Source organism: Primulina tabacum, chromosome 10 (genome assembly GCF_025594145.1).
Source record: "Primulina tabacum isolate GXHZ01 chromosome 10, ASM2559414v2, whole genome shotgun sequence".
NCBI lineage: Eukaryota > Viridiplantae > Streptophyta > Magnoliopsida > Lamiales > Gesneriaceae > Primulina > Primulina tabacum.
In genome coordinates this window covers 194,086-214,217 of record NC_134559.1, presented here as the reverse complement: position 1 = coordinate 214,217, position 20,132 = coordinate 194,086, and the positions used below count along the sequence as shown (strand labels likewise).

The following is a 20,132-nucleotide window of genomic DNA, read 5'->3' as shown; positions in this document are numbered from 1 at the left end:
CGCGTATCCATCACAGCAGCTCGCGCATATGCTCGCACCATCGCCGCGCATATGCGCGAGGTCCTCTGCCATATCCGCGCATATGCGTGCATCCTGGTCGTGCATATGCGCGTGGTCCTCTGCCATATCCGCGCATATGCGTGCATCCTGGTCGTGCATATGCGCGAGGTTCTCTGCCTACTCCGCGCATATGCGCCCGGCTTGGTCGCGCATATGCGCGACACTCATTCCTCGCACATAACTTTAATTCTTCTTTTGTCTTTCCCGGTCGGATCCGTTCCGTCTATAATCACCTCAATTATCAACAAATCATTTTCAATTACAATAATCAAAACCTCGGGCATTACATGACAAATCAAAGAGGGCTTGTTTTATTTCATTGGCAGAAAAAGGAGCATGTATCTTTTCCAGTTTCAGATCTTCCACCTTTGGAAAAAGACCGCGTTGTAGGGGGGGAGGATTACCACTATCTGTAGCTTGGAACAGGGAGGTAAAGTAATTCTGTGCAAGTTTCTTGGTCTCTTCCTCCTCCACTATCAATTGTCCAGTAACATCTTGGAGGGAACCAATCCTAATTCGGCTGCGTCTTGCAAGTGTGGAGGCATGATAGAATTTTGTGTTTCTGTCCCCTAATATAATCCATTCCTCCCTCGATTTCTGGCACCATAGGAGTTCCTCTTGTTGTAACACTGTGTCTAGATCATCTCTGAGCCTTTTCTCTAGCTTGATCAGCCCTCTGTTTGGTCGGATGTTCAGGATTTTTTGAATGCCTTCAATTCTTGCTATAAGCCTCCTTTTATTTCTGTAGATATCTCCAAATGTTGTTCTATTCCATATGGGCAGAACGTTGGCCGTCTTCACTACATTGTCTTCCAATGGTTCGTTAGTATCCCATTCCTCCCTGATAACGTTCGGAAAGTCCTCATGAGTGAGCCATGCTGCCTGAAATCGAAACCCCCCCTTACAGCCTAATTGCTTTTTGTCGAACAATTTGATTAGCAACGGGGCATGATCTGATTGAATGATTGATTGGTGAATGACATTGGCTTCCGGGAACATCTCCTTCCATTCTAGGTTGCACAACCCTCTGTCCAGTCTAGCACCGCTGTATGTGTCTGAACTTAGTCCCTGGTCCATGTGTGTGTGGCTCCCTCGTATCCCATATCTATCATTTTTTGGTTGAATATCCATTCCGTAAAGTCTCCACTTCGATGGTTTGTAGTCTTCATGCGTGATGCAACTTCGTCTTTTGTTATCACGGAGTTATAGTCCCTGATAGAGCACCATGGTCCTTGGATGTTAAGTTTTTCTATGTCAAGGTCCTGCCACAACTTCTTTCGAAGTGTAGCATTGGGGCTTCCGTACACAATGGATAAGAACCAAGGATCTTTATTATCTATCTTGACCCGAGCCAGGAGGAATTGTGGGTGAGTATGAACTACCTCCATGTTGATAGTATCTTGCCAGAATATCCAAATTCCTCCGCTGAATCCCGTGGCTTCAACTCGCAACCAATTCTCAAATCCCATCTTCTTACATATCTCATCTGCGTGAGAGCCAGAAACCCGGGGCTCCAGTAGTCCTAGAATAGTGGGATTAAGTCTTTTCCGCATGTTTTTAATAACTCTGTTCGTAGCTTTCAACGCTACACCCTGACAATTCCAGATTAATAAATTCATAATCATAAAGAGTTAGAAATATGAGTGCTCCTCGAAGTGAGGCGAGAGCCCCTGTATCATCCATTTTCTTTGTCTATAATTGGCTAGGGAGTTCACCCCATGGTGTCTCCTTGACCATTTCTTCCTCCCCGTGCGTTATTTCATCATCCATTATCGCATCTCTTCCTTCGTAATGTGATGGTGGATCTTGATGATGTTCTCCAACTCCAACAATCTTGAAGAGATTATCAGTATTCATGTCATATTCCATTATTGTATTTCTTACCACCTGTCGTTCTATAATTGTCCCTCCTTGTGATCCACGGATAACCACATGTTCCTCTTCCGCAGCCGCTTGTCGGGATCTATCTTGTCCATGTTGTCGTCCTCTGCTCATATCCCTGTGTTGTGGCTGGTTATTCATTGCATTCATGCGGCCTCTTTCAGTTCCAGTGGTCTCTAGCTCCTTGTAATTAACTTGTACATTGGGCCTTCTACCTCTGCCAGCTCCTATTCTATGGTTACTCGGGCCTTCATAAAATAATTCAGGGTCATCCATATATGGTTCCTTATTGGTGTCCTCTTCCATTGCCAAGTTTTCGTATCTGGAGTTCTTTTTTTGGTAATTATTGCCCCCCAAATCCCTGCCTTCTTTTCTTCTGTCATTGGTCCCAAATTTCGGGTTGCTCATATCCTTGCCATTCTCAGCCCTCCGATTATTGCGTGATACAATCATCCACGACCCAAATTTGTCCTTGAATTCCGCTGGATGGGTAACTTTCCCAATCTGGTTCTCGCTGTCCTCTGTCCTTTCTTTCTCCGGTGGTGTATCATGTTCTCATACGACTTTTAAGCTCGGGCATTGCTCTTTGTTGTGACCATGAGTTCCACAATGGAAACAAATCAGATGCAGGCCCTCATATTCAATTCTAATTATTCTTCTCTGGATCTTGAATTTAGCCAAGAGTGGCTTGGTTATATCTACCTCGATACATATTCTTGCAAACTTGCCTCTTGAATTAGACTCGTGGCTTGATCGATTTTGATCGGCCTACCGATATTACGGCCAATTTTCATTAGAAACTTCTTGTCGTAGTACTCGATTGGTAGGCATGGAAAGCGGACCCATGCCAGCAGTTTCTCAGTGTTTTCCATGAGCGGGTTGAAATTAGGAGTCCATTCCTTTGTGATCAAGTAGTGGTCCATTATCATCCATGGTCCTTCATATTTTGCATGCTCATAGTCATCGACCGATTCAAACTTGACTATGTAGTAGTCATTCTCAATGGCTACCATCTCAATCATAGCCTTGGGTTGCCATAGAGTTTTGATATGTCTGAACATGTAGTTGTATCCCATAGTTCTTCCCAGCACTTTCACTATCAAGGTTTGACGCCATGGCCTACGTAATCTTGCCTTTTCGTCCCTTGTTAGTCTGATCTGCGGGCATCCATCTTCATCAGTCCATTCTTCACTTTCTTCATATTCATCATCTGAGATTATTCCTTCCTCGTCCGGGTATATGGTTGTGTTTGCATTTGTATCCTTGCCCAATAGAGTGTCCTTGAATGAGTTTCTGATTCCATGTGGATTTGACAGAGGTTTCCCATTGGTCTCCATGTGGTTAGTTGGGGGGCAATTGCCCTTTATCACGTCTATTTCGATTCCATGCATTTGGTTTTCTATGGATTGCTTTGATTTCTTTGTGCTTCGTTCAAGAATGTCTTCCTCCTCTTGAGAGTGAAGACCCATTTAATTAGTATATTTTTCCCCATTAACCTAACCCTAATCATTCCTCTTAGCCGACACCCTCCCCCAGCTGCTGTCACTCTCGGTTTTCTCAACAGCAGCTCAAAATAAAACCATCGGCCACCTCCATTCTTTGCATTAGAAGCTCTCCCAGTGTCTCCCTCCGCTAGTGTGGTTCATCAATCATCAAGGCATGCCTCTCCCTTTCATTTCTGCATCATACACGTCGAATAATTGCTGATATGTGTGTTTTTGTGCAAAGAAACCTCGATCCAAAATATGACTTGTTCAAATCTTTGCATATGTTTTCCCAACTCACGTTTCTTCTTGTTTTGTGCAAGTGGGCTGTCATAATCTTGTTGTTAGGGGTCTGTGTGAAGGTTTTTAGGTGCTTTCATGCATGCTGTAGCCGCGATCTATCCTTACGAGGGGAGAGTTTGATTTAGGATGGCTCGGTTCTTGGGTTATTAGCGTACAGGGGCCAGCCCACAGTACAAGGGCCTAGCCGAGCCTTAGACCAGACCCTGTGGGTCTGAGACAGGGCCTGGAGAGGTTCGAAACTTGCTGGAACCATCCAGAAGTGTGATCAATCGGGTGGAGAGCAAGGAGTCAAGAGGGTGCTTCTCCGCGGGTTCGGGGCGTGCGAGTCTTGTGAGGCTGCATGGGGCTGGAGTCTTGTTTTCTTTGAGTTCAGAGGAGTCATATGGTGACTACGGTAAGCTGGACAGAGGCTGGTCCGAGTGGTTTTGAGGTGGGAAAGAAAATGAGATTATGATGCGCATGGGAGTGTCGGGTGTGGGAAGGAAGATGGGTCCAGCGCCTTGTAGGTTCTGGCTGAGGGATTTAGGGGCGGCTTAGTTTTGGGGTTGTTAGGACCTTTTAAGTGTTTTTAAGTATGGTAGAAAGTTGGGAAGAATTTGATTAAGTTTCGAGTCGATTCGGGTTAAAACGGGTATCTCGGTACAAGTTTTAAAACAATTCGGTTAAGTTATGAAATGAGTTCAAGTTTAGGTCTAGAAATGCTTATAAATATGTTTCGGGATATTTTAAGGAGTTTGGTAAGCTTCGGGTCAATTTTAGAGGTCCAGGGGTAAAACGATAATTTTTGGGTTTCCAAGGGCAAAATGGTCATTTTGCACCCGGGGTGAGATTTTGGTCTTGGCAGCGCCCTGAGCACAAAATTATGATATTTTAAATGTTTATGCATTATGTTTACGATTTTTACGCAATTATGTTAAATACGATGCATGCTTGGTTTAAAGGAAAAATTACGTATATGCATGCTTTTATTAAGTGATGAATATGATGACACATTTTGAAGAAAGGGATTTAGTTGGGACTAACACGATGACACGATGACATGTAAGGCCCGGACTCAGTGGGCGGGTAATGCCGTCGCTGATGATCCTCGCCGCCGGGTACCGCGATTATACGTAGATGGATCAATCGACTGACATGATGACATATGGTACGAAAGTCACAGCTAATGAACGCAATTCAACTTAAGATTTTAACACGTATATGCTGATACAATGATACATGCTATTACCATATTTTGACAGGTCACGATTACGAATACGATATGATAACATGATGAGACATGTTATGACACGTTACGATTTTACACGACACGCTTATGTTCATGTTTTTAAGCTCATGAAATGTATGTTGATTATGCTAGTTTTCACTGTTGTGTGCTACGTATATGTACTTGTTATTACTGGTACAAGTGTGTTGAGTCTTTAGACTCACTAGGCGCGTGTGATGCAGGTGAGCATTTTGATCAGGGGACCGGAGGTGCCGAAGACTGAGTAAACAGGCGGTATATGCGGTGACACGACCCGAGGACCATTATTTTTCAGCATATTGATCCACGTGTTTTGAGAGGAGTTGCACATTTTTATATGTTGATAATATTACGATTTTTACACGTTTACGTTTACGTGGGTTTTGGATGATGTTAGTTATTTTTAAACTGCGTTATTCTTGTTGGAAAATAAATACGATTATTTTAAATGTTATTTTGTAATTGCGAGCTTTTAAAAAAAATATTTCCACACTTTTAAACGGTATACGTTACAAAAAAATACTGAATATGAAATGAAAATGTGTGTGTGTGTTGTGTGTCGTGTAATTGTGTGTGTGAGTGTGTGTGTGCATGTGTTTGGGTTAATTAGGGGGAATAAATTGCTTAATTAACCCACCTATACTTTATGAACAAATCCTAAATTGAAATTTAAAACACAACATTGATAAATTTTAAAGGTTTTAAATTCCTAAATCACTAAATAAATAAATTTTGGATTTAAAAATGCTAAAAATTTAATAATTCATTTAAAATACCCTTTTCTAACTTAAAATAAAATACCACATTTTAAAATTCCTAAAAATCGTCGTCGGTCTCTTTTTCTCGATCTCGCATCGAATAATCGTCTGAAACATGAAACTCAATAAAACATTTAACGAGCATCACATAAACATAAATAATTTAAAATAATGTAATTTCATAAATCATGCATAAAAAAATCATTTTAAACTCTATTAAATAATTTAACAGTTAACTAAATGCATGGGTTTTATGTGTACTGATTTTGGGCTCTACACCAAGACTCATCAAATGTGTTCGTTGCAAATTGAATCTGCTCCTCGATATTTGTGTTTTGTCCTTTTTGACAATTATTCTGGAAAGTATTGTCTTTAAGCTCTGCTGCAACGTTCATTATTGTCATTTGATTGTACAGTTGATTTTATACCCTTGTGCATAGCTGAATTCCACTTAGATAAGCTTTTCACACTACAAGAAAAATGATTTTCCGCAGCACGTCATCAATAGCGTGAATTAAAAGCACGCTGCGAATATTACTTTTAACGGCGTGCACCATATGTGCGCTATTAATATTGTTGCACTTTAAAGAAATCTGCGGATAGTAATATCCGCAGCGTGCATTTATGTGTGCTGTTAATAAATTATACAAACGACAGCCTGAGGTTAAATGTGATCTTTTAAAAACCTATTCAATTATACTGGTATTACACAACACAATACGAGAGAGCGAGTGAAAACCCAAATCCCCATATCTTAACCCTTCCCCTACTCCCGTCAGTGTTCTGCGTCCCGACTCCAACCACCGCTACGTGCTATCCGGCCACCGGAGATCGGAGCGCAGTAGCCAGCAACCTTGTTCCCCTAACCTTGCACCTCCTTTCCTGCCTCAGATTGGAAGAACTAGCTCGAGTGGGAGCCTTGTTTCTGTCTTTTTCCGTACGCGAGTTTTTCCTCCATTTTTGGTGAGTCTGTCTCTCAATTTCTTTGTTATTTAGTGGTTTGTTGTTGAGGAGTCGAAGCCCTAATGTTTTCCCTGTTATCCCTGCGATTTCCAGCCACTTTTAGCTCTGTCCAATCACGATTCCGGCGAGTTTTCCTGCGAGATACAACCTTTTGCCCCATATTGAGACCACCACTGCCCGTTCTACTTCGATTCTTGGAGCATTTTAGCTTGAATTCCAGTTTATATTTCAGGTATACAAGCTGTCCGGATTCGAGTTTTTTCTCAATCCGATTTAATTGGTTTTCTTTGCGTTAGTAGCATAATATTGATGCATTGTTGGGTTATAACATGTACAGCTAGTATCCGAGAATTTTCTGGGAATATTTGTGGGAAAGGTGCGATTTTGGGGGAAAAACATATGTAACCGATAAATAAACTACTTCAGAGGCTAACTTTCACTCCATCTTCCAGTAGAGAAACAAATGAGATCCAAATTATTAACAAAGCACAATGTTATGTCTTCTGACTTCTAGAATTGTATAAAATTTCTATCAACATTGTTTTGTTGTGAAATAAGTATTGCTGTTCTTCCCATTTGATGATGAATCTGATTCGTTTTAATCTCATAATTATCATACAAATGAAAAAGGTTTGTTCACGAGATATATAAGGAATGGATGCATCTGCCTTTTAGGCTTGTACCCGAGTATGAAGAAGGGGTAAAAAAATTTATAGCACAAGCTAGGAACTATGCAAAAACACGTGAAGTAATCTTATGTCCTTGCAAGCGTTGTACAAGTAAGAAGTATATGAAATTTGACCAAGTTTAAGACCGCTTAATTATTAAGGGGTTCTATCCTTCTTACACTATTTGGGTCTTCCATGGTTAAACTTATAACTCACAATCTCAAGCTGATGGCAGTTCAAGAGGAGTTCAGAAAGAGGATGAAAGTAGAGAGGCATATCACTTATGTAAGGATGTTTTTTTGTCGGAAGAAGAGGTTGGACACACTATATCTGAGGCAAATGATTATGAGTTTGATGATTTATTAAAAGATGCTGAAACTGTTGTACAAGTAAGAAGTATATGAAATTTGACCAAGTTTAAGACCACTTAATTATTAAGGGGTTCTATCCTTCTTACACTATTTGGGTCTTCCATGGTAAAACTTATAACTCACAATCTCAAGCTGATGGCAGTTCAAGAGGAGTTTAGAAAGAGGATGAAAGTAGAGAGGCATATCACTTATGTAAGGATGTTTTTTTGTCGGAAGAAGAGGTTGGACACACTATATCTGAGGCAAAGGATTATGAGTTTGATGATTTATTAAAAGATGCTGAAACTCCTCTCTTCCCTCGTTGTACATCTTACACAAGGTTGTCGGCAGTCGTCACACTATACAATTACAAGTGTACTAATGGTCACACAGACAATAGTTTCAATGAGCTCCTTATGATTTTAGGTGACATTATTCCAGAAAACAACACACTACCAGAAACTTTTTACACGATGAGAAAGTTGTTGAAACCAATTGATTTAAGATATGAGAATATTCATGCTTGCCCAAATGATTGTTATCTATTTAGAAAGGAGCTTCAAGATCTGGACTCGTGTCCAAAGTGTGGATCCTCAAGATGGAAGATAGACAAATTCACCACCAAAGTTTGTAAAGGAGTTCCTCAAAAGGTCCTACGGTATTTTCCAGTGATACCAAGACTGAAAAGGATGTTTAAATCAAAAGAAAAGGCTGAAGAATTGATTTGGCACTATAAACACAAAAGTCAAGATCATATGATGCGTCATCCAGTTGATTCAGTAGCATGGGATACAATAGATCATAAGTGGCCTGATTTTGCATCAGATCCTAGAAATCTCCGCCTTGGTCTTGCAACTGATGGATTCAACCCTTTTGGTGACCTTAGTTCCAGATATAGTTGCTGGCCAGTTATTCTGGTCAATTATAACCTTCCTCCATTGTTGTGCTTGACTAGGGAAAATCTTATGCTGACATTACTGATTCCATGTTCGAAGAAACCGGGAAATGATATAGAAGTATACTTGGAACCCATGGTGGAGGATTTGAAGGAGTTGTGGGACACCGGTGTGGAGGCGTATGATGCATTTAACAATTCAATGTTCAATCTCAAGGCTATTTTGATGTGGACAGTCAATGATTTTCGAGCTTATGGAAACCTAGCTGGATGTGCCACAAAAAGAAAACTCGGTTGCCCAATATGTGGTGAAGACATATGTTCTATGCGGCTTATGTATAGTAGAAAGTTTGCGTACTTAGGCCACATGAGATTTCTTTCTCCTAATCATCCATTTCGTCAGAAAAAGAAGTGGTTTAATGGGAAAAAAGAGATTAAAGGGAAACCTAGACCATTGAATGGGTTAGAAATTACCGATGCATTGAAAGATATTGAAAATGACGGGGTAAAAAGCAAAAAGGTGAGACTGTCAACACTTTGAGGAAAAAGAGGAAGAAGCAGGATAGTTCAAAAGAGGTACAAAAATCAGTTCAAAGGTTGAAGAAAAAGTCAATTTTTTTCGATTTGCCATATTGGAGTGTAAGTTATTTTGCACTCTATTCATTAGCTTGTGCAAATTTTTTTATTTTTTGTTCCTAAATTGTTAGAAATATTCTGAACTAACACTATAAAACTTATTTATGGTTATCTTTAGGGCCTCCTGCTACGTCATAACTTAGATGTGATGCATGTTGAAAGAATGTCTGCGAGAATATCATAGGCACATTGTTAAACCTGAAGAAAAAATCCAAAAAATGTGTGAATGCTAGCAAAGATTTGGTACACTTAAAAATTAGACAAGAATTACATCCTGAAGAAATAAGAGAAAATAAATATCATTTACCTGCTTCCCCGTACACACTGTCTAAAAAAATGGATGTATTTTGCTCTAGGTTAAAGAAAATAAAGTTACCCGATGGATATAGCTCAAATATTGGTAACTGTGTTTCTGTAGAAGAGCGTAAGCTTATTGGGCTGAAATCTCATGATTGTCATGTTCTTATGCAACAATTGCTATCAGTAGCATTGAGAGATCTTCTACCGAAAGGTTCACGCAATACTATATTTCTGTTGGGTGCATTTTACAATGAATTATTTCAAAGAGTATTAGATAGGATCCGTTTAGAACAAATCGAGGAGAATATTGCTGAAATTCTATGCATGTCGGAAAGGTATTTTCCTCCCTCTTTCTTTACCATCTCAGTTCACTTGACAATTCATTTAGCAAGAGAAGCTCGCTTGTGTGGGCCAATCCAATTCCGTTGGATGTATCCATTTGAAAGGTATTAAGTAATCATTAATCTTTTTGACAAATTTTATATTTTGCAATCAAGAATTCTTTCATGTGAATTTTGCTTTGTGATTTAGATTTATGAAAATACTAAAAGGGTATGTGAAGAACCGGGCAAGACCAGAAGGTTGTATAGCTAAGTGTTACCTCGCAGAAGAACGAATGGTATTTTGTAGTGCTTATATAAAAAATGCTTCTAGTATTGGTGTTCGTTCTAATAGGAACGATGATTTGGAAGATGGATTATTAGAAGGTCGACCAATTTCTAAAGGAAAAGAAAAGATTTTAGAGGATATTGTGTTACAAGCTGCACATCGATATGTGTTGTTCAACACTGCAGAAGTTGAACCTTACTTACAGTGAGTGTAGTTAGTTCCATACTGTTAGTCTTGATTTATTACATATCTTGTGTATTCTAACATCTTCATTCAATTATTTTAATTAGGATGCACATTGACGAGCTTACAAACAGATCATCGTTTCTTAAGTAATGAAACGTTGTTACAAAAGAAACATATGGAAACATTTGCTGAATGGTTATAAAAACAGGATCATGTTAACTCTTCAGAACGAATTCAATGGCTATCACATGGTCCAAAAAAGCATGTTACATCTTATACGAGATATATTGTAAATTGACATCGGTTCCACACAATTGATGTTGGAAGGTCGACACAAGATAGTGGTGTTTCAATTGAAGCTGATACTGTTTGTCAATCTAACGTTAATGACAATTCACATAAAGTAGGAAGACAATCATGCTATGGGGTTATACGAGATATTGTTTTGCTAGACTACTATTATTTGAAAGTGCCTGTTTTTAAATGTGATTGTGCCAATCCTGGAACTGGTATCAAAATTGAAGTTTCTCGAGGACGCGATAGGAAGCACGATAGAATGTTTATCTAAATTTATAATATTGTGTGATTGATAAATATTCTAGTGATTTGCATGTATTGAAAGTTTAATCATTGTTATATATGTACCAGCTAGTTGTTACAGATTCCGTATCTTGCTTCGGATTTTCAGACTTTCTATTTTGATATACTGAAAAACAATGACTTTTATCAATTTTGTGTTAATTAAACTTAAAGTTGCACTAAATATTGTGTAAAATTTTGGTTTATCGTTTTTGTTTATTCGATTGATTTTTTTAACGAATTTGATTTTTTCGTCTTGCAAACGAACGATGCAGAATTTGTTTGCATGTTGAGAATATAAAATATTAACGCTTACATTGCACGCTGCAGATAATATTATCGCGCTATCGATAATAGTATTCGGGGCGTGCATGTGTGCGCCACGAATAATAGTATTAACGGCGTTCGAATGCACGCCTCAAATAATAGTATTAAATGCGTGCGCATGTACGCCATTGATAATAAGTATCCGCGGCGCGCATGTGCACATCGGAAAAGAAATTTGCGCGCTGCGAAAAGTCATTTTTGTGGTAGTGTCATGTTCTGCAAACTGGTCGGCTCCTAACTGATGCTCTGAGCTGGTTAGTTGAACTGGTTTGGTGAAATTAGTTGGCTCTTCAGCTGAACTTATTCGTTTGAACTGGTCAGTTGGGCTCTTCATCAGTTGAACTCTTCATCAGTTGATCGGTCTTCTGAAAGTCTTCTGCTGAATCACTTATCGACTTAACATGGTCTTTGATATTTCAGTTGGACTGGTTCAGTTTGAGCAATCAGTTGTCACTTTTAATTTGCGTATCGATAGCTTCAGTTTTGGCTCGGTCACTTTCTAAGCACTTAGGTAAATTTATGACAAACTAAATAATAAGTTTTAATATCAAAATCAAGATTGCGAACATGAAATGTTCCAACAATTTTCCCCTTTTTGATGATCACAAAACTTGAGTAAATAAAGCATATATTTTTTAAATTAAACTATAAAAATTTAATAATTCTGCCCCTTTATGAGAACAAAAAACTTTTAAAAACATTTAAGAGAAAAAAAAATTGGATTCGAGGGATAAAATATTTAAAAGCACTTTTTAAAGAAAAAAACTACCACTCAAGAACTGAATTAAAAATTCCCTTAAAAATATAAGCATTTACGCGTTTAATGAAGGTTTAGCTTCTTTTAAAATTCAAGCAATTTTAGGCAACAAATCTTAAGATAGCAGTTCAGTTACATGAAAACTAACTGGATAAACATGATGTTTATTTAATCAAATGTGCATCCTTTGTATCATACATTTAAGTACACCATCATGCGTAAGGGAAATTGCTACTACAATAGCAAATTTTAAACAATATCAACTATCAGTTAGTTTATACATTTAAGAACTGGATATACCAATAAATAGTTGCCTTGAACGCTTGGAGTGCTGCATCGATCTTGAGTTTCTTTGCCAAAAGAACAGCCAATTGCCTTGGACTTGATCTCTGTGTTGGCTAACTGGTCTAGCTGATGCAAACTGGACTCAACTGATGTTCAACCGCATTGATCATCTACTTGATCTGATATGGGAATGAAGCGGTGATACACTGCTGATGATTAAGCTCCTAATCATAAAACATTTCAGCTGGTAGTTGGGTTTCGTCCCAGCTGACACTTCAAGAAAATTGGTTTTTTGCGGCACGACGTTAACGGCGTGCATTATACTATTAACACATTCAACAAGAGAGCCCTAGAATACTTTTTCATATGGCAAATGTATATCTTCCAAAAATAATCTTCAACCGGAAAGATGGAAGGGTGTGAAAATGATAATGAAACGTCTACTTATTCGTTTTGCTTAAAAAGTACTAGAATTTTTTTTCCTCTTACATATATATAAATACTTTGAAAATACCTTGTACCATTTTAAAATAAACAATCAACTAACATTACAAAGTCAAAGGAAAATATTTTAAATCGTAAAATCGTCAATGTTTTTCCAAACCTAAAAAGCAATAATTATGAAAAGTATAGCCCATAATAAACCTCTCAAAAATCTCTCAAAACCATAAATAAATAGTCGTAAAATCTTTAATGTAATTCATAAACTTAAATACGGAAAGTAGAAGCGCTGGTTCTCGGGTTGTGAGCACCTTCATTCTAGTCAGGTCAACCATCAAGACCTCCCATATCATAATTATTAATATCACCTGCATCAATCACACCTAGTGAGTCTAAAGACTCAACACATCATATTCTTGATAACAAATAATACGTAATACATACAACAGTGAAAAATACTCGTACTTAAAATAACATTTTCATAATAATGCATAAACTTTAAACATAATCATTTTCATGAATATTTTCATATCAATATATTCTTATTTGTATTAACATATTCATATTCATATTCGTGTTTGTTGAATTCAGATCGTGATTGTGACTCGTATTCTTAATCGTATTGGGCGATGGATCCATCTAGAGAAAACCACAGTACTAGGCAGCGGGGACATCAGCGACACTCTCACTAGTCAACTGGGCCTTGGCCAATGTATTAACATATTCGTATTCGTATTCGTATTCGTATACGTATCCAAGGAAACACGACATCGGGCTTCCACTGGGACCATAACCCTCACGATATTTCCAACATATCATCGTATTTAGTCACAATCCCTTCACGTCCTTAAACATGTCGTATCTCCATCACTAAATAAAAACATGCATCGTAATATCGTTTTATTTTGAAACCAAACATGCTACATGTCTTTTAAATGTCCATAATTAAATCACAAAAATCATAAACATTTAAAAATCGTAATTTAACATATAAAAATTCATTAACATCCATAATAATTGAAAATAATCATATTAGCATATAAAACAGCATTTAGGACACTGTCATGACGTTTACTAATTTCTAGTGTAAATGATTGTTTTACCCCTATATGTAAAATTTCTCGTTTTTGACTTTTTCTTAATTTCATTGACTCTAACATATCCCAAATAATTATTTAAGCCTAAATTAAAATTACCATTATTTTGTTTAGCTTAAATACCAGACTTTTTAATTAATTAATAATTAGTCATTTTGAAGGCGTTTTAATCTCGAAAAATTTCAAACTTTAATATAAAATTCTTAAATTCAGAACTTAGTATTTTTATATTAATTTAGCCCTTGTGAACAACGACTCGACCCCCGTGAGCCGTGTTTTGATTATTTTGCTCATTAAAACCCTTACTTGACCTAAATCTTTCACCTCCGAGCCATGGCTCGAATTTCTCGAGCCACCCTCGAGCCATGTCGGACCAAACCCTGACCAACCCCTTAGGACACTCTCCTAGAACCCTAGGAACCCACGGACCATACCCCATCCACAGAACCGAAGCTAGACACCCCAAGTGCTGCAGCCGAGAAGTACTCCTACAATGCATGGACTCTTTGTTTTAGTAACTAGGACCCTACCAGTGAGCCCAGCCCTTGAACCAACCACTCATGCAACTTCCTAGGACCCTTAAGACTCACCCCATCCCAGCCCCTGAACCACAAACCGAGCCCCTTAACCCCTGGAAGCCTGCGCACTTCTGCGCATGGCTTGAAGATTCTCGGGTAGGAGTCCTTGTTGGCAAAGACTCCTCCCAGCCCACTTAACTCGAGCCCTAGCATGGCTAGGACCCCCTCTCAGACCCTTCACGAGACTCTAGCCCAGTCCTGGTAAAACCAAACCAAGCCAAGCCACCATGTCAAGGAAAACGAGCCCTACGATCAACCTACACCCAAGTTGGTTCCAGCTTGTGAGTTCTGATTATGTGCAGCGTTTTGGTGATATTCTAAGGCTCTGAACTCATATAAAACAATGCTTGATCATAACCTATATCATGGCAGCCTCCTTACCACAATTAAAACATGAATTTGGAATCAAAAATCCAAGTTTAGAACACATGCACATGTAGTTTCGAAAATAAATATCATGCCACTTGATTTTTCATACAAAACATGCATAAAATCATAATATGGTGTGATGATGTTTTAAGGGAAGGATTATGCGTTCCTTTGGGATTAAACGAACGAATTCTCGTTGAGGATTACGAAGAACGGGGCAAGAAACTTGGCTTGAACTCCTCTTGCCTTTCGAATTTTATTTCTTCAAATTGTTGTATGTGTGAACCGTGTACTTTGAGGAGTTTGAGAGACAATTCTGATGTGACGCGTGTGTTGTGTAGGGGTTTGGGGTGACTTTACATATTTAAATACTAATTAATTCACTAATTAAGGCTTAGGCCTATTAAGCTAACAAATTAGGCCCATTAGTGCTTGATTAGAATTTAATTAAAATATTAAAATAGTTTTGTCGTAATAATATTGTGAATTTAATAACCGGGTTGCCGAAAAAGCTCGTGTTTTTGTTGAAAAATCAACACCGATAAAAATTACATTCTGGAGTATAAAATCAACTCAAAAATCTTTATTTTCAAAAATATAAAAATGCCTCACTCATATTTTAAATAATTAAAATTAATTATTTAATAAAAACATTTCACATATATATATAGACACACACACACACACATAGGAGTGTTCTCTTGATTATACAATATGATATAAGGTGCTGGTTATGATCATTTGGGATTATTTTGTTTCAGGTGAGACCATATATGCTTGTTTTGAAAGCTACACAACTGTATTGTTTAGCAATCATGTGACTAATCAATTATATATGAATATGTTATATGTTTTTTATTTTCAGGAAAAGAGTGAAAAATTTAAGGCAATGAGGGGAAAACAAAGACACAAGCACACAATGAGCATGAGAGGTTATGCCTGTTTGGCTCACATTATGGTAATTATTATTATTTGAAATACCATATTTCAAAGTTTTCTTATTTTTAATTTTAATGATACATTTTTTGAATTATGTTCTTAATGAATTTTTCATATATTTCTATATGCCTCATACTCAAGGAGCAAACAAGTTCTGCTGATATACCAATTACAAGAACAAAAGTATGGGTGGAAGGCCATAAGAAGAAAAATGGACAACCTAGTCGTGAAGCTGTTGGAGAAAAAATGGTTATAAAATTATTTATGTCATAAAAAAACTGGTCAACTTAAAATCATTATTTTCTCAAAAATTATTTGTTTGTTATTTGCAGAAAGAAATAGAAGAATGTGCACTGAATCTCAAAACACTACTAACATTGCTGATAATGCAATTAGCCTTGTATTAGGGAAGGAAATTCGAGGTAGAGTGCGTGGAATGGGCTTTGGAGTTACACCTTCAAAAGTTGGAGCATCTTTGCAACAAAATGGAACTACTAAACAACTTCAAAATATGATGCACAACCTTCGACAAGAAGTGCAACAAATGAGGTCCATTTGAAAGGTCTTCTATTCGTTTTGCTTTAAAAGTACTAGAATTTTTTTTCTAACTCTCATAATTCGGCCGACCCTTAAACAAATTATATAAAATAATTTGACATCATTTTAAAAATAAAACCACCAAGTAGTATTTGAAATCAAAGGAAATAGTCAAATTGTCAAAAATTTTACCAAACCTAAAAATCAATAAATTTGAAAAGTATAGCTCATACTAAACCTCTCAAAGCATAAATAAAAGGTCTTAAAATCTTTAACGTAAATCATAAACTTATATCATAAGTGCGAAAAAGTAGAAGCGAGGATCCTCGGGTTATGTGCACCTCCAGTCTAGTAAAATCAGGCATCCAAGCCTCTCTAAACATTATTATCATACTCACCTGCAGCAATCACACCTAGTGAGTCTAAAGATTCAACACATCATACTCTTGATACCAAATAATACGTATAAAACCACAAGCAGCAATGAAAAATACTTATACATAAAAATAACGTTTTCATGACATGCATAAACTTCAAAACATGAACATTTTCATAAAAGTTTTCATATCATCATCAACATATTCATAAACATATTATCATCAACATATACGTATTCCTGTTTTCTTTTCATTGAATTCATATCGTTAATTGTGACTTTCGTGTTCATCTACATTTACGTGTTGGGCGATGGATCCATCTATATGTAACCACAATACTGGGCGGCAGGGACATCAGCAACACTCTCATTGGTCAACTGAGCCTTTGGCCTTACGTATTAAAATATCATCGTATACATATTCTTATCAAAGAAAACACGATCGTCGGGCTCCCACTAGGACCATAACCCTCACGATATTTCCAACATATCATCGTATTAGTCACAATTACTTCACTTCCTTCAACATTTCATATTCTCATCACTTTATAATATTTAAACATGCATATAACGTTTTTTTTGAAACCAAGCATGCAACATGTCTTTTAAATGCCACGTTAAATCAAAAAATCCATAAACGTTTTAAAAATAACATTCTAACATATACATATCCATTAAAATTTAAAATAATCATATTAACATATAAAACAGCAATCAGAGCACTGCCATGACGTTTACTAATTTTCGGATGTAAAATAACCGTTTTACCTCTAGACGTAAAATTTCACGTTTTTGACTTTTTCTTAATTTAATTGACTATAACATGTCCCAAATAATTATTTAAGCCTAAATTAAAATTTCCATAAATACTAGACTTTTTAATTTATTCGTAATTAGTCGTTTTGAAGGCGTTTTAATCCCGAAAAATTCCAAATTTAAATATTAAATTCCTAAATTCAAAACTTAAACTTTTTATATTATTTTAGCCCTCGTGAACCATGACTCAACCCCCGTGATTCGTGTTTCAATTTATTTAACAAAGGAAAACCCTAACTTGACCCATAAAAGTTAGCCCCGAGCCATGGTTCAATTTTCGCGAGCCACCCTCGAACCATGCTGGACCAAACCCTGACCAACCCCCTTAGAAAACATCCTGGACCCTTGGAACCCACGGACAAGACACCTGGCTTGAAATCGAATGCATAACAGCAGCTCATGAACACGGCCGAGACCTACTTAGAATGGACTCTATGTTTACTCGCCTAGGACCTAGCCAACCCAACCGGACCCTGGACCAGCCTCTCGTGCACCTTCTTAGGACGCTAAGAACTCACCCTAGACCATCACTAAGCCCCTAGGCCGAGCCATCAAACCTCTACCATCCCGCTCAGCCTTGCGCGATTACCCTTGGGCTCTCGGGTGGGAGTCCTAGCTTGCTAGGACTCCTCCCAGCCCTCTCGACTCGAGCCCTAGCATGGCTAGGAACCTGCCCTTGACCCTTCACTAACCCTGGCCAAGCCCTGGCCGCAGCCAAAGCCAAGCCGAGCCAACATGTCCCAAAACCGAGCCCATAAGATCACATGACAGCATTTTCACATCAACTTGTTTCCTTCGATTATGCAGCATGTTTGGTGTGTGTATAGGACTCTAAATTGTGTAAAAACCTTGCTTGATCATGTCCTAATCATGGCAGCCCTCTATATGCATGTTAACAACAAATTTTTGGATCAAACCCATGCTTGAAACTTCATGTGATAAACAAAAACGAAAATACACAAAAGTGTCACTTTTTTTCCCATACAATTCATACATAAAAACATATTATGTTTTGATGATATTTTGAAGGAAAGAAATATGCGTGCCTTTGCGTATTTAACGCACGATTATTCATTGACGATTGCGAAGAACGGTGACAAGAGCTCTAGGCTGAATTCTCCTTGAAACGTTAGAACTTTTCTTCAAATTATTGTATGTGTGTGTCGTGTATAAGAGTTTGAGAGAATTGAAAGTGTGGGGTGTGTGATTTGAGGGTTTGGGGTGGGGTTTAAAACAATAAATACTTAATTGAGTTACTAATAAGGCTTAAGCCCACTAAGTAGATAAATTAGGCCCATTGCCACAACCTTGCTGGGATCAACCTCGACTCCATCTCTAGATATGATGTGCCAAAGAACGCCACTCAATCTAGCCAGAACACACAATTGCTGAACTTGGCGTACAATCGTCTGTCCTTTAAATTCTGTAGCACGGTCCTCAAATGCTGACTGTGCTACTCTCTAATCTTCGAATAGATCAGGATGACGTCTATGAAAACTATGACGAACTGATCCAAATACGACTGGAACACGTGATTCATGAGATTCATGAAGAATGCTGGTGCATTCATAAGTCAGAAGGGCATCACCATAAACTCATTGTGCCCATAACGCGTCCTGAAAGCCGTCTTGTGCACATCTGACTCTCTCACCTTCTGTTAGTGGTATCTTGATCGGAGATCTATCTTCAAAAATACTGATGCTCCCTGAAGCTGATCAAATAGATCTTCAATTAGTGGCAGAGGATAATTGTTCTTTACTGTGACCCTGTTCAGTTATCTGTAATAAATGCAGATCCGCATGCTGCCGTCTTTCTTTTTCACAAACAGTATTAGAGCGCCCCATGGAGAAAAACTCGAGCGAATGAAATCCTTGTCCAGCAAGTCATGTATTTGATCCTTCAGCTCCTTCATCTTTTCAGGTGCTAGAAAATATGGTGCCTTAGAAATCGGCACCGTACCGGCATCAGCTCAATAGAAAAGTCCACCTCTCTGTTTGGTGGAATTCCTGAAATATCATCCGGGATGACACTGGGAAAATCCTTGACCACCTCGACATCCTCTAGCCTCTAACTGGCTTGCTCTGTCACTTTCACAATACTAGCAAGAAATGCTTGTCAGCCTCTCCTCAAAAGTTTTCTTGCACATATGAAAGAAATGATGTGCAGCATCTGCTGGTGTCTGGCTGCCTCAAAAATAAATGGCTTCCCACTCGACGGTTGGACAGATACTGAGCTCCTTCCAAAATCTATTGCAGCACGTTTGAAGAAAGCCAGTCCATACCCAAGATATTGTCGAACTTTGGCAATGGTAACACAATCAATTATGCTTGCACCGCATTTTTTTGCAATCGAAGCTCCAAACTCTTCACTATCTGCGAGTTAAACATCTGATCTCCGAATAGAATCGAAACTCTGAAGCCCAAATCCATGGCCTCTGGTATGATTCCTAGTCGCTTGACAAATGACTAGGATATAAATGAATACGTAGCTCCGGAATCTAACAATGCATACATGGCTACACCTATAATATATATCCTTCCATCAAATCAAGGTTGAGTCTGGCTCAGCCTCCGCCTCCTCGGCATGCATCACATAGGCTCTGTCAGTAGTGGGGCCCTTGTTCCTCGGGAAATCAGCTGCTTTGTGGCCCTCTCCCTTGAAAATGAAACACTTGAAGGTCTCCCACATACAC

General features: G+C 38.1%; 1 protein-coding gene and 1 long non-coding RNA gene across 2 annotated transcripts; one reads left to right on the top strand and one right to left on the bottom strand.

Annotated features, from left to right (window-relative positions):
* Positions 1-315: 315 nt before the first annotated feature.
* Positions 316-1,059, bottom strand: LOC142505939 (uncharacterized). The gene has a single exon (XM_075619085.1). The coding sequence runs from the start codon at positions 1,057-1,059 to the stop codon at positions 316-318; it is 744 nt and encodes a 247-aa protein (XP_075475200.1).
* Positions 1,060-15,554: 14,495 nt separating this feature from the next.
* Positions 15,555-16,225, top strand: LOC142504786 (uncharacterized). The gene is made up of 3 exons (XR_012804344.1): positions 15,555-15,730; positions 15,853-15,960; positions 16,044-16,225. It is a non-coding gene; the product is annotated as an uncharacterized LOC142504786 (long non-coding RNA).
* Positions 16,226-20,132: the final 3,907 nt, after the last annotated feature.

Coding starts and splice junctions, on each gene's coding strand:
- LOC142505939 (XM_075619085.1), bottom strand. CDS start 1,059: ATGTTCCCGGAAGCCAATGTCATTCACCAATCAATCATTCAATCAGAT.